Source organism: Chiloscyllium punctatum, chromosome 9, assembly GCF_047496795.1.
Source record: "Chiloscyllium punctatum isolate Juve2018m chromosome 9, sChiPun1.3, whole genome shotgun sequence".
Taxonomy (NCBI): Eukaryota; Metazoa; Chordata; class Chondrichthyes; order Orectolobiformes; family Hemiscylliidae; genus Chiloscyllium; species Chiloscyllium punctatum.
The window spans coordinates 414,779-426,832 of record NC_092747.1 but is presented as its reverse complement, the minus strand read 5'-3'; the positions used below and the strand labels follow the sequence as shown (position 1 = coordinate 426,832).

Here is a 12,054-nt window from a genome sequence, read left to right as displayed (position 1 = left end):
GGATAAATAGATAGAGACGCCATATTTATCTCACACACTCCCCAAGTGCAACCGGAGCCCAAAAGGACTCTTGACCTGTTACCCCCCACCTCACCCAGTCCCACTCTCATGTGATACTGTAAAAACTCCACGCAATGAGCCCCCTCCCCCTCCCTACCATTCTCTCTCCTCCATCCCATACCGTCCACCTTCCCCTCCCTACCCCTTCCTCTCCCATCCCCTCAGCTTTGCTTGAGACACCTTCTGTTCACCAGCTGCTGTCAGAGGGCAATCTCAGTTTGGGGATTAGTAACACATTGACTCAGGCAGCTCTTTCTGAGAGGGGGGTCACAATGGGCCTGTATCAGAAACCTGTCAATGTGGACTGACAGCTTAGCCCTTCTGAAGGAACCCGCATCGGAATTTCTCTTCAGAAATGTTGGCTTCGGTTATTGCATCCAATAGGAAGCAGAGATCTCGGGGTAACACAAACTCTCCTCAGAAAATCCAGCACATTGGCCCTGTCAGAGCTTCCCCGGGGACATCAGAACAGCATCCTGGGATAGTGAGTGAGTGAGTGTGAGAGAGAGAGAGAGAGACACGGAGGGGAAATCAGCCAGGGTTCCTGTTCCTGATCACTGTCCAGTGATCCCTGGGAAAAGAGAAAGAGAGAGAGAGAGAGAGAGGGTTAAATCAGCCAAGGTTCCTGTTCCTGATCACTGCCCAGTGATCCCTGGGTTAGAGAGAGAGAGGGGGGATCAATCTGAAGGGCAGTGTGATGGACCATCCCTGAACCTAATGGGTGAGCTGAGTGGCAGAGTATGGTGCAGAGAAATGTTGATTCAAATGACGCTGTTTTGCCTTCCACTACCTCAGGACCTTTAACTGGGAAAAGAAACCTTGAGCTCATGTATTTTGTTCTGTTTTGTTTCTTGTTCCAGAGGGAGATGCGAGTGGTCATTTTCAAATTGACAGGAATACTGGGGTTTTGTCCACAAACAGCGGCCTCGACAGAGAATCAGTTCCATTTTATACTTTAACTATTCTGGCTGAGGACCGTGGGACCCCACAGGCAAGTAGCACAGTATCTGTCCATGTTACTGTGCTGGATATCAATGACAACACCCCCGCTTTTCCAGAATCTTCCTACACCATCGAGATTGGAGAGGATAATGCAGTGGGCACAGTGCTTCTGGAAGTTTCTGCGACCGACGGTGACGAAGGATCTAATGGCGATGTCTTGTATTATCTGAGCAGTGAGTCCCAAGGTATGTTTCACATTGACCAGGAGGGCAGGATCAGCACTGTCATGTCTCTGGACCGGGAGAAACAGCCCAGCTACACCTTCCTGGTTCGAGGTGTTGACTCAGCTCCCTCAGACCCCAGGAGCTGCACGGCACGGGTTGAAGTTAATGTGAAGGATGTTAATGACCACTCTCCACATTTCGTTATCGATCCACTCATTGTAAACATCTCCAAACACACGCCAGTCAATCATCTCGTGGCTACCATGAAGGCAGATGATAAAGACTTTGGTGCCAACGCCTCCATATTCTATCGCTTCCTGAGGGCAGTTTCTGGGTTCACTATCAATTCTTTCACTGGGGAAATTCGTCTACTCTCCCCACTGTCTTCGATGAGTCAGAGCGAGCGGACACTGTTTGTGGTTGCGACAGACCAGGGCTCCCCAGCTCTATCCTCCACCGGAGTGGTCATGATCCACCTGAGGGAGGAACACAATCCCGGCTTACGGTTCCGTCGCAGCATCAGCAACATCCCATTGGCAGAGAACTCAGCAGCAGGTGGGTGTGCAACTGCTCACACTCACATGCGTGCGCACACACTCACACACAAACACACTCACACACACACACTCACACACACACAAACACGCACTCACAAACACACGCACACAAACACACACTCACAAACACACGCACACAAACACACACACGCACTCTCTCACACACACACACACTCACAAGCACACACACAGACTCACACACACACACACACACTCACAAACACACACTCACACACACACACACACACTTACACACACACTCACAAACACACACGCACTCACTCTCACACACACACTCACTCACAAGCACACACACACAGACTCACACACACACACTCACAAACACACACATTCACCCATGTCTCTGTGATACCCACAGCATCGTACTTGCCAATTTCAATCTGTGGTGCAAGCTCATTCCCCTTGTTTTGTACACTGTGTGTATTTCAGTACATCCCCTTCAGCCCTGTGTTGAAGCTCCCCTTCTCATAGCTGTCCCATTATCTGCTGTACCTGAAGATAGATTCCTGACCCTTTCATACTCTCTGTCTGACTACTTCTTCTGGAAAAGGTCAGAGGTCACACAACACCAGCTTTTAGTTCAGTAAGTTTATTTGAAATCACAAGCTTTCAGAGCATTGCCCCTTCATCAAGTGACAAATGAGCAGCTCCTCAAAAGCTTGTAATTTCAAATAAACCTGTTGGTTTATAACCTAGTGTCATAGAACATAGAACATTACAGCACAGTACAGGCCCTTCGGCCCTCGATGTTGCGCCGACCAGTCATACCAATCTGAAGCCCATCCAACCTACACTATTCCATGTACATCCATATGTCTGTCCAATGATGACTTAAATGTACTTAAAGTTGGTGAATCTACTACCTTTGCAGGCAAAGCATTCCATACCCTTACCACTCTCTGAGTAAAGAAACTACCTCTGACATCTTTCCTATATCTATCACCCCTCAATTTAAAGCTATGTCCCCTCGTGCTCACTGTCACCATACTTGGAAAAAGGCTCTTCCTGTCCACCCTATCTAACCCTCTGATTATCTTGTATGTCTCTATTAAGTCACCTCTCAACCTTCTCTCTAATGAAAACAGCCTCAAGTCCCTCAGCCCTTCCTCGCAAGACCTTCCCTCCAACATCCGAGTAAATCTCCTCTGAGCCCTTACCAAAGCTTCCACATCCTTCTTATAATGCGGTGACCAGAACTGTACACAATGTGACCTCTGACTTCAACCACCCAGTCCTACACTAGCACCTCCACACCTTGTTCGGGAAACTTTAATAACCTCTGCTGAGCCCTTTCATCCATGACTCCCCACTCAACTGAACTCATCACCCTCTGCTTCCTATTACTCACAGGAGAGGTGCTGGAAAACTGGAGGACAGCCAATGTGGGACTGTCATTCAAGGAGGGTACAAGTGATAAAGCAGTAAAGTACAGGCTGGTCAATCTAACGCAGTGGTGGGAAACTATTGGAAGCAATTCAGAGGGATAGAATTAATCTGCATTTGGAGAGGCAGGGATTAATCAAAGACAGCCAGTATGGTTTTGTTCAGGGGAGATCATGTCTGAACATGATCATGTCTGATCAACTTGATTGTATTTTTCAAAGAGGTGACAGTCAGCCAATGTGGGAATTGAACCTGGGTCCCTGGTGCTGAGAGGCAGCAGTGCTAACCCCATGGTCTTCTCTCAGTGATTTGGCCACCTCAACTCTAGAGAATTCCAGACATTCACTACACTGACAGAAGATCTTCACAGGGTCCACACACAACTTCCCACTTCTGTCTCTGATTGGCCCTATTCCTGCCCTAACCATCCTTTTATTCCTCATATACCTATAGAAAGCTTTAGGGTTCTCCTTTATTCTACTTGCTAAAGACTGCTCGTGTCCTCTCATTGCTCTTCTTAACTCTCTCTTTAAATCCTTCCTAGCTGATCTGTAACTCCCCATCGCCTCATCTGAACCATCTTGCCTCATCAACACGTAAGCCTCCTTCTTCTGCTTAACAAGAGATGCAATCCCTGTAGTAAACCACGGTTCCCTTACTTTATCACTTCCTCCCTGCCTCACAGGGACATACCTATCAAGGACATGCAATATCTGTTCCTTAAACCAGCCCCACATTTCCATTGTCCCCAACCCCTGCATTTTGCTGCCCCATTCTATGCATCCTAAGTCTTGCCTAATTGCATTATAATTGCTCTTGCCCTGTGGCATGTACCTATCCCTTTCCATCGCTAAATAAAACTTAATCGAATTATGGTCACTCTCTCCAAAGTGCTCACCTACAACTAAATCGAACACCTGGCCTGGTTCATTACCAAGCACCAGATCCAGTGTGGCCTCCCCTCTTGTCGGTCCTTCGACATACTGTGTCAGGAAACCCTCCTGTACACATTGGTCAAAAACTGATCCATCCGACCTACTAGAGTTATAGCATTTCCAGTCAATGTTGGGGAAGTTAAAGTCCCCCATAATGACCACCCTGTTCCTTTCACTCCTATACAGAATCATTTTGCCAATCCTCTCCTAAACCTCCCTGGAACTCTGCGGAGGTTTATATAAATAAAAACTCCAAGCAGTGTGACCTCTCCTCTCCTGTTTCTAACCTCAGCCCACACTACCTCAGCAGACGATTCCTTGTCAAAAGTTCTTTCAGCCACCATTATACTATCCTTGACTGACAAAGCCACACCTCCCCTCTTTTACTGCCTTGCCTGTTCTTAATGAAAAATCTAAACCCTGGAACCTGCGACATCCGTTTCTGTCCCTGCTCGATCCATGTCTCCGAAATGGCCACAACATCAAACTCCCAGGTACCTATTCATGCTTCAAGCTCACCTACCTTATTTCGGATACTCCTGGTGTTGAAGTAGACACACTTCAAACCAGTTTGCTGTCTGCCAACACATTCCAGTGACCGTGAAATCCTGTCCATGCCCTCCCTACTCTCATCCTCCTATGCATTGGAACTACACCTCAGGTTCCCATCCCCCTGCTGAGCTAGTGACCCCAGAATGGGTTTATGAAGCTGTGTACAGAAATGTGGGGATGCAGCTGCAAATGTTGTAAATGTGTCAGCGTGATAGACAAGTGTTTGTTCAGGCACCAGGAGCTCTGCAGAAAATGTGAACAAGATTGAAATAAAACAGAAGGAAAGGCTGGGCAGATGTGGATTCATTTCTTTGAGATTGAGAAGCTCAAGATGTGACTTTATGGAGGTCAGGGTAAGGGAGGCTTGAGAGAGAGTGGGTTTCCAGGATCCCTGGGAGAGAGGGCGAGGTGGGAACAGTGGGATTCAGGGGCAGAATGGGAAGATGTGATTCTAGACTTATCTTGTGTGGAGAATGAAACACAAGAGGTGAGGTGATGTTGCAGCTGTACAGGACTTTGGTTAGGCCACATTTGGAGTACTGTGTGCAGTTCTGGTCGCCTCACTTTAGGAAAGATGTGGAAGCTTTGGAGAGGGTGCAGAGAAGATTTACCAGGATGTTGCCTGGAATGGAGAGTAGGTCATACGAGGATAGGTTGAGAGTTCTCGGCCTTTTCTCGTTGGAACGGCGAAGGATGAGGGGTGACTTGATAGAGGTTTATAAGATGATCAGAGGAATAGATAGAGTAGACAGTCAGAAACTTTTTCCCCGGGTACAACAGAGTGTTACAAGGGGACATAAATTTAAGGTGAAGGGTGGAAGGTATAGGGGAGATGTCAGGGGTGGGTTCTTCACCCAGAGAGTGGTGGGGGCATGGAATGCGCTGCCCGTGGGAGTGGTAGAGTCAGATTCATTGGCGACCTTTAAGCGGCATTTGGATAGGTACATGGATGGGTGCTTAATCTAGGATAGAAGTTCGGCACAACATCGTGGGCCGAAGGGCCTGTTCTGTGCTGTATTGTTCTATGTTCTATGTTCTATGTTCTAAGACAGACTCTGTTACTCCATTTGTTTCTGATCTGTATCTGTGATTGGGGTCATCATTATGTTAACACCATGTGACTGCTTCCTGCAGGTACATCTGTTGTGAAGATTGAGGCGCAGCATCCTGATGGTTCACACAGAGGAATCTTCTACAGTATCTTCAGTGGCAATGAGAGAGATGCCTTCACCATTCATTCCAATACAGGTAGGCATAGAACACATGCACCCACACTGCCACTGGGGGGAGTGGGGAGGGGAGCTGGAAATCAAACCCCACTATTCCCAAAGCTATCTCCAAGGTGAAAGGGTTTTGTTACTCTGTCGAAAGCACCCCCCCCCTCCACACCACAATCCCCCCCCCCCCCAACTTTTACCTGACTGGCAAATCCAGGCTAAAAGGAAACATTGACAGCTTTCTCTACTTCAGAAGAAGACAGCACCTTATTGCAAATGAAGTGTTTCTAACCAATGACAGAAAACAAACACAAATTGCTAATTTATAACTCTCTATAATCAAACTCTGCCCCTTTGAGGAGCACTCGCAGACACAGACAAACAGACAGACAAACAAACAGACAGACAGAAACATCACAGGGAGGGAGGGAACCAAACTGTTGGTGAAGTGCAATCCTGGCACCAGTCCAGGTAGAGGGAATGTTTTCCTTCATTTCCCATGCAATTCCTTTGGATCCTTTGAGGATGACACAAGCTTGTGAACACACTGAACATCAGCCTTTTATTTCCCGGTTAAGCCTTCACCCTTTCAGTGTTATTGAAGGATGTCTCTCCCTTTGTCGTTTCAGGAAGGAAGTGTGAAGAGAGAGGGTTAAACTGCTCGGAACATCCTCTTATTTAGAATAGAATAGAATCCTAACAATGTAGAAGTAGGCCGTTTGGCCCATCAAGTCCATATCACTCCAGCAAGTAGCATCCCACCCAGACTCACTGTCATACCCTATCCCTGTAACCCAGCATTTCCCATGGCTAACCCACCTAAGCATGCACACTCATGAACACTATGGCCCATCATCTAACCAGCAAGACCTTGGACTGTGGGAGGAACCCAGAGCACCCAGAGGAAACCTACACAGACACTGGGAGATTGTGCAAACTCCACACAAACAGTCAACTGAGGCTGGGATTGAACCTGGATCTCTGGTGGCGTGAAGCAGCTGTGCTAACCGCTGAGCAACACATACGCTCACAAGCATGCACTCACACAAACGCGCGCGCGCACGCACCTACACACATGTAAACACACCCACATGCATGTACACACCCACACATGTACCCATGCATGCAAACACCCACACACATGCTTAGATTAGATTAGATTACATTGTGGAAACAGGCCCTTCGGCCCAACAAGTCCACACCGACCCGCCAAAGCGCAACCCACCCATACCCCTACATTTACCCCTTACCTAATACTACGGGCAATTTAGCATGGCCAATTCACCTAACCTGCACATCTTTGGATTGTGGAGGAAACCAGAGCACCCGGAGGAAACCCATGCAGACACGGGGAGAACGTGCAAATTCCACACAGTCAGTCGCCCGAGGCTGGAATTGAACCCGGGTCTCTGGCGCTGTGAGGCAGCAGTGCTAACCACTGTGCCACCGTGCCGCATGTGCATGTACCACGTATGTGCACACAAACACATACACACCCCAACACAGAAACAGGTCTTTCAGCCCACGATGTTGTGTAAACATGACACCAAACTAAACTAATCCCTTCTGCCTGCCATTAGTCCATATCCCTCTATTCCTTGCATATCCATGTGTTTATCTAAAAATCCCTTAAACGCCCCTATTATATCTGCCTCGATCACCACCATTCCAGATTTCTACCACTCTCTGTCTAAAACACATCCCCTCATGTCTCCTTTAGACATTCCCCCCTCACCTTAAATTAATGCCCTGTTGTATTTGACATTTGAACTCTGGGAATAAGTTTCTGACCATCAAACCTACCTGTGCATCTCATAATTTTATAGACTTCGATCAAGTCTCCCTGCAGCTTCTGCTTCTCCAGAGAAAACAACCTGAGTTTTTCTTGCCTCTCCTAGTAGCTCATACCCTCTAGTCCAGGCAGCATCCTGGTAAACCTCTTCTGCACCCTCTCCAAAACCTCCACATGCTTCCTGCAATGGGGCAACCAGAATTGAACACCATACTCTAAGTGAGGCTTAACCAAAGTTTTATAAAGCTGCGACATGACATCCTCACTCTGGTACTCAATTTCCTGGCCAATGAAGACAAACATGGTATACACCTTCTTTATCACTCTCTCTACTCATGTGGTGGCTTTCAGTGAGCTGTGGACTTGAACCCCAAGATCCCTCTGTACAGCAGTGCTGTTCAGGATCATGTCGTTAACTATATTTTTTCTTAACATTTGATCTCCCAAAATGCAGTGCCTTACACTTACCTGGATTAAACTCCATCTGCCATTTCTCTCCCCATATCTGCAACTCATCTATATCCTGCTGTATACTTTGACAACTTTCTACACTATCCACAGCTCCACCAATTTTTTTATCGTCTGCAAACTTTCGAACACATCAATGATCCAAGTCATTTATATATATCACAAACAGCAGAGGTGCCAATACAGATCCCTGCAGAACACCACTAGATATGGACTTCCAGCCTGAAAAATACCCTTCCACAACTACCTTCTGCCTTTCGTGGGCAAGCCAATTCTGAATCCATGCAGCCAAGTCACCGTCTTAATCTTCAGCATCTTAATCTTCTGAAGGAGCCCACCATGAGGGACCTTGTCAAAAGCCCGAGTAAAATCCACATAGGCAACATCCACTGCCCCACCCTCATTGATCACCTTTGTCACCCCCTTGAAAAACTCAATCAAGTTGGTAAGACATGTTCTGCCCTGCACAAAGCCAAGCTGACTATTCTTAATTAGGCCATGCTTTTCTAAATGAGCATAAATCCTATCCCTAAGAATTCCCTTCAATAACTTCCCAACTGCTGATGTAAGACTCACCGGTCTCTAGTTTCCTGGATTATCCCTACTTCCCTTCTTGAACCGAGGAACAACATTGGCTACTTGCCTGTCCTCCAGGACCTCTCCAGAAGGTAGTGAGGTGACAAAGATTTTGGTCAAGTCCCCAGCAATCTCCTCTTGTCTCTCTCAGTAATCTGGGGTAGATACCATCAGGCCCTAGGAACTTATCCACCTTAAAGCTCTTCAAGAGATACAACACCACTTTGTTCTTGATCTCAAAATACCTTAGCATATTAGTATGTTCCACACTAATCTCTCTTTCCTCCACATCCTTCTCCTGGGTGAATACTGATGCAAACTACTCTTAGAATCTCACCCACACCCTCTGCCTCCAAGCACAAGTTTCCACCTATATCCTTGAGTGGTCCTACTTTCTCTCTCCTCTTGTTTTTAATGTGTCTACAGAATGCTTTGGAAATCTCTTTAACTCCACTTGCCAAGGTCATTTCAAAGCCCCTCCTCTCTCTCCTAATTTCCAGTTTGAGTTCCTTCCTGCTTTCTGTATATTCCTCGTGGGCCTTGTCTGATTTTACCTTCCAAAAACTTACATTTGCTCCTTTGTCTCTTTTGACTAAATTCATAACCTCCCTCGTTATCCAAGGATCCCTTACTTTGCCATCCTTGCCCTTCCTCCTTACTGGAACATGCCTGTCCTGAACTCTTCCCAGTAGGTTTTTAAACAATTCCTCTTGTGAGATGTGAACTTGCCTGATAACAGTTCCTCCCAACTAACACTCCCTAGCTCCTGCCTAATACTGACATAATTAGCCTTCACTCCAGTTTAGAACATAGAACATAGAAAAGTACAGCACAGAACAGGCCCTTTGGCCCACGATGTTGTGCCGAGGTTTAGTCCTAATGTAAAATATAGTAACTTAACCTACACACCCCTCAACTCACTGCTCTCCATGTGCATGTCCAGCAGTTGCTTAAGTGTCCCCAGTGACTCTGCTTCCACCACCACCGCTGGTAACGTATTCCATGCATTCACAACTCTCTGCATAAAGGACCTTCCTCTGACGTCTCCTTTATACCCTCCTCCTAATATCTTCAAACTATAACTTCTCGTACCCGTCAATCCTGCCCTGGGAAAAAGTCTCTGGCTATTGACTCTATCTATTCCTCTCATTATTTTGTACACCTTGATCAGGTCTCCTCTCTTCCTCCTTCTCTCCAGAGAGAAAACTCCAGCTTATTCAACCTTTCTTCATAAGACAAGCCCTCCAGTACAGGCAGCATCCTGGTAAACCTTCTTTGCACTCTCTCCAAAGCCTCTGTATCTTTCCTATAGTAGGGTGACCAGAACTGGACACAATATTCCAAGTGTGGTCTCACCAGGGACTTGTAGAGCTGCAGCAAAACCTCACGGCTCTTAAACTCGATCCCCCTGTTAATGAAAGGCAAAACACCATATGCTTTCTTAACAACTCTGGGTGGCAACTTTGAGGGATTTACGTACTTGCACACCCAGATCCCTCTGTTCCTCCACACTGCCAAGAATCCTGTCTTTAATCCTATATTCAGCATTTGAGTTTGACCTTCCAAAATGCATCACTTCGCATTTATCCTGGTTGAACTCCATCTGCCATTTCTCAGCCCAGCTCTGCATCCTGTCTATGTCGCGCTGCAGCCTGCAGTAGCCCTCGATACTATCGACGACCCCTCCAGCCTTTGTGTCATCAGCAATTTTACTAACCCACCTCTCAACCTCCTCATCCAAGTCATTTATAAAAAAACTACAAAGAGCATAGGCCCATGAACAGAGCCCTGAGGGACCCCACTCAACACTGACCTCCAGGCAGAATACTTTCCATCTACAACCACTCTCTGCCTTCTGTCAGCCAGCCAATTCTGAATCCAGATAGCCAAATCTCCCTGTATCCCATACTTCCTGACTTTATGAATGAGCCTACCATGGGGACCCTTATCAAATGCCTTGCTGAAGTCCATATACACCTCATCCACTCCTCGTCCAGACATCTCCTCAAAGAACTCAGTAAGATTTGTGAGGCATGACCTGCCCCTCACAAAGCCATGCTGACTGCCTTTAATCACACTATGCTTTGCCAAATAGTCATAAATTCTATCCCTCAGAATTCTTTCCAATTCTTTGCTGACCACAGATGTAAGACTGACTGGTCTGTAATTGCCAGGGATTTCCCTATTATCCTTCTTGAAAAGAGGAACAACATTCACCTCCTTCAATTCCTCTGGTACGACTCCCATGGAGAGTGAGGAGGCAAATATCCTCGCCAGCAGCTTAGCAACCTCCTTTCTCGCTTCCTGAAGCAGCCTGGGATAAATCTGGTCTGGCCCTGGGGACTGATTAATCTTAATGTTTTCCAAAATTTCTAGCACATCAACTTCATCAATCTTACCTGGTCAAGACTGTATCCCAGCTCCTCAAAGTTTTCATTTACAACAAGGTCCTTTCCTTAGTGAAAACCGAAGCAAAAAACTCATTTAGGGCTTCCCCTATCTGCTCAGACTCCACGCACAAGTTCCCTCCACTATCCCTGATTGGCCCTACCTTCTCCCTGATCATTCTTTATTCCCCATGTATGAGAAAAATACCTTTGGGTTCTCCCTAATCCTTTCTCCTAAGCCTTTTTCGTGCCCCCTCCTGGCTCTCCTCAGTCCATTTCTGAGCTCCTTTCTAGTAAGCCTGTAATCCTCTAAAGCTGTGCTAGATCCTTGCTTCCTCCACCTTATGTAGGCTGCCTTCTTCCTTTTGACGAGAAGCTCCTCTGTTCTCGTCATCCAAGGTTCCTTAATCTTACCTCTTCTTACCTGTCTCAGAGGAACAAATTTGTGCATCACTCGCAACAACTGCTCCTTAAATAGTCTCCACATGTCTGCTGTGCCCTTTCTGTGGAACAGTTGCTCCCAATCTGTACTTCCCAACTCCTGTCTGATAGCATCATAATTTCCTTTTCCCCAATTAAATATCTTCCCTCAGTAACTGCTCCTTTCTCTCTCCAAGGCTGTGGTAAATGTGAGGCAGTGTGATCACTCTCACCAAAGTGTTCTCCCACAGTGAGACCTGTTCTGGCTCATTGCTGAGCACCAAATCCAAAATGGCCTCTCCCCTCGTTGCTCTGTCCACGTACTGAGTAAGGAAACCCTCCTGAACACACCTGACAAAAACAGCTCCATCCAAACCACCTGCACTTAGGAGGTTCCAGTCAATATTGGGAAAGTTGAAATCACCCATAACAACAACTCTGCTACATCTGCATTTTTCCAGAATCTCTTCAATCTCTGTACCGCTATTAGGTGGTCTGTAGAAAACCCCCAATGTGGTGG

The 12,054-nt window shown here is 46.7% G+C and overlaps 1 protein-coding gene across 2 annotated transcripts in view; it reads left to right on the top strand.

Moving 5' to 3' along the window:
• Nucleotides 1–12,054, top strand: part of LOC140481056 (protocadherin-16-like) — a 367,181-nt gene that overhangs the window by 316,262 nt on the left and 38,865 nt on the right. For both annotated transcript variants that reach the window (XM_072576651.1, XM_072576652.1), the window contains 2 exons: nucleotides 921–1,781; nucleotides 5,809–5,922. In XM_072576651.1, coding sequence (XP_072432752.1) covers nucleotides 921–1,781; nucleotides 5,809–5,922 — 975 coding nt within the window. The remainder of the gene's footprint in view (nucleotides 1–920; nucleotides 1,782–5,808; nucleotides 5,923–12,054) is intronic.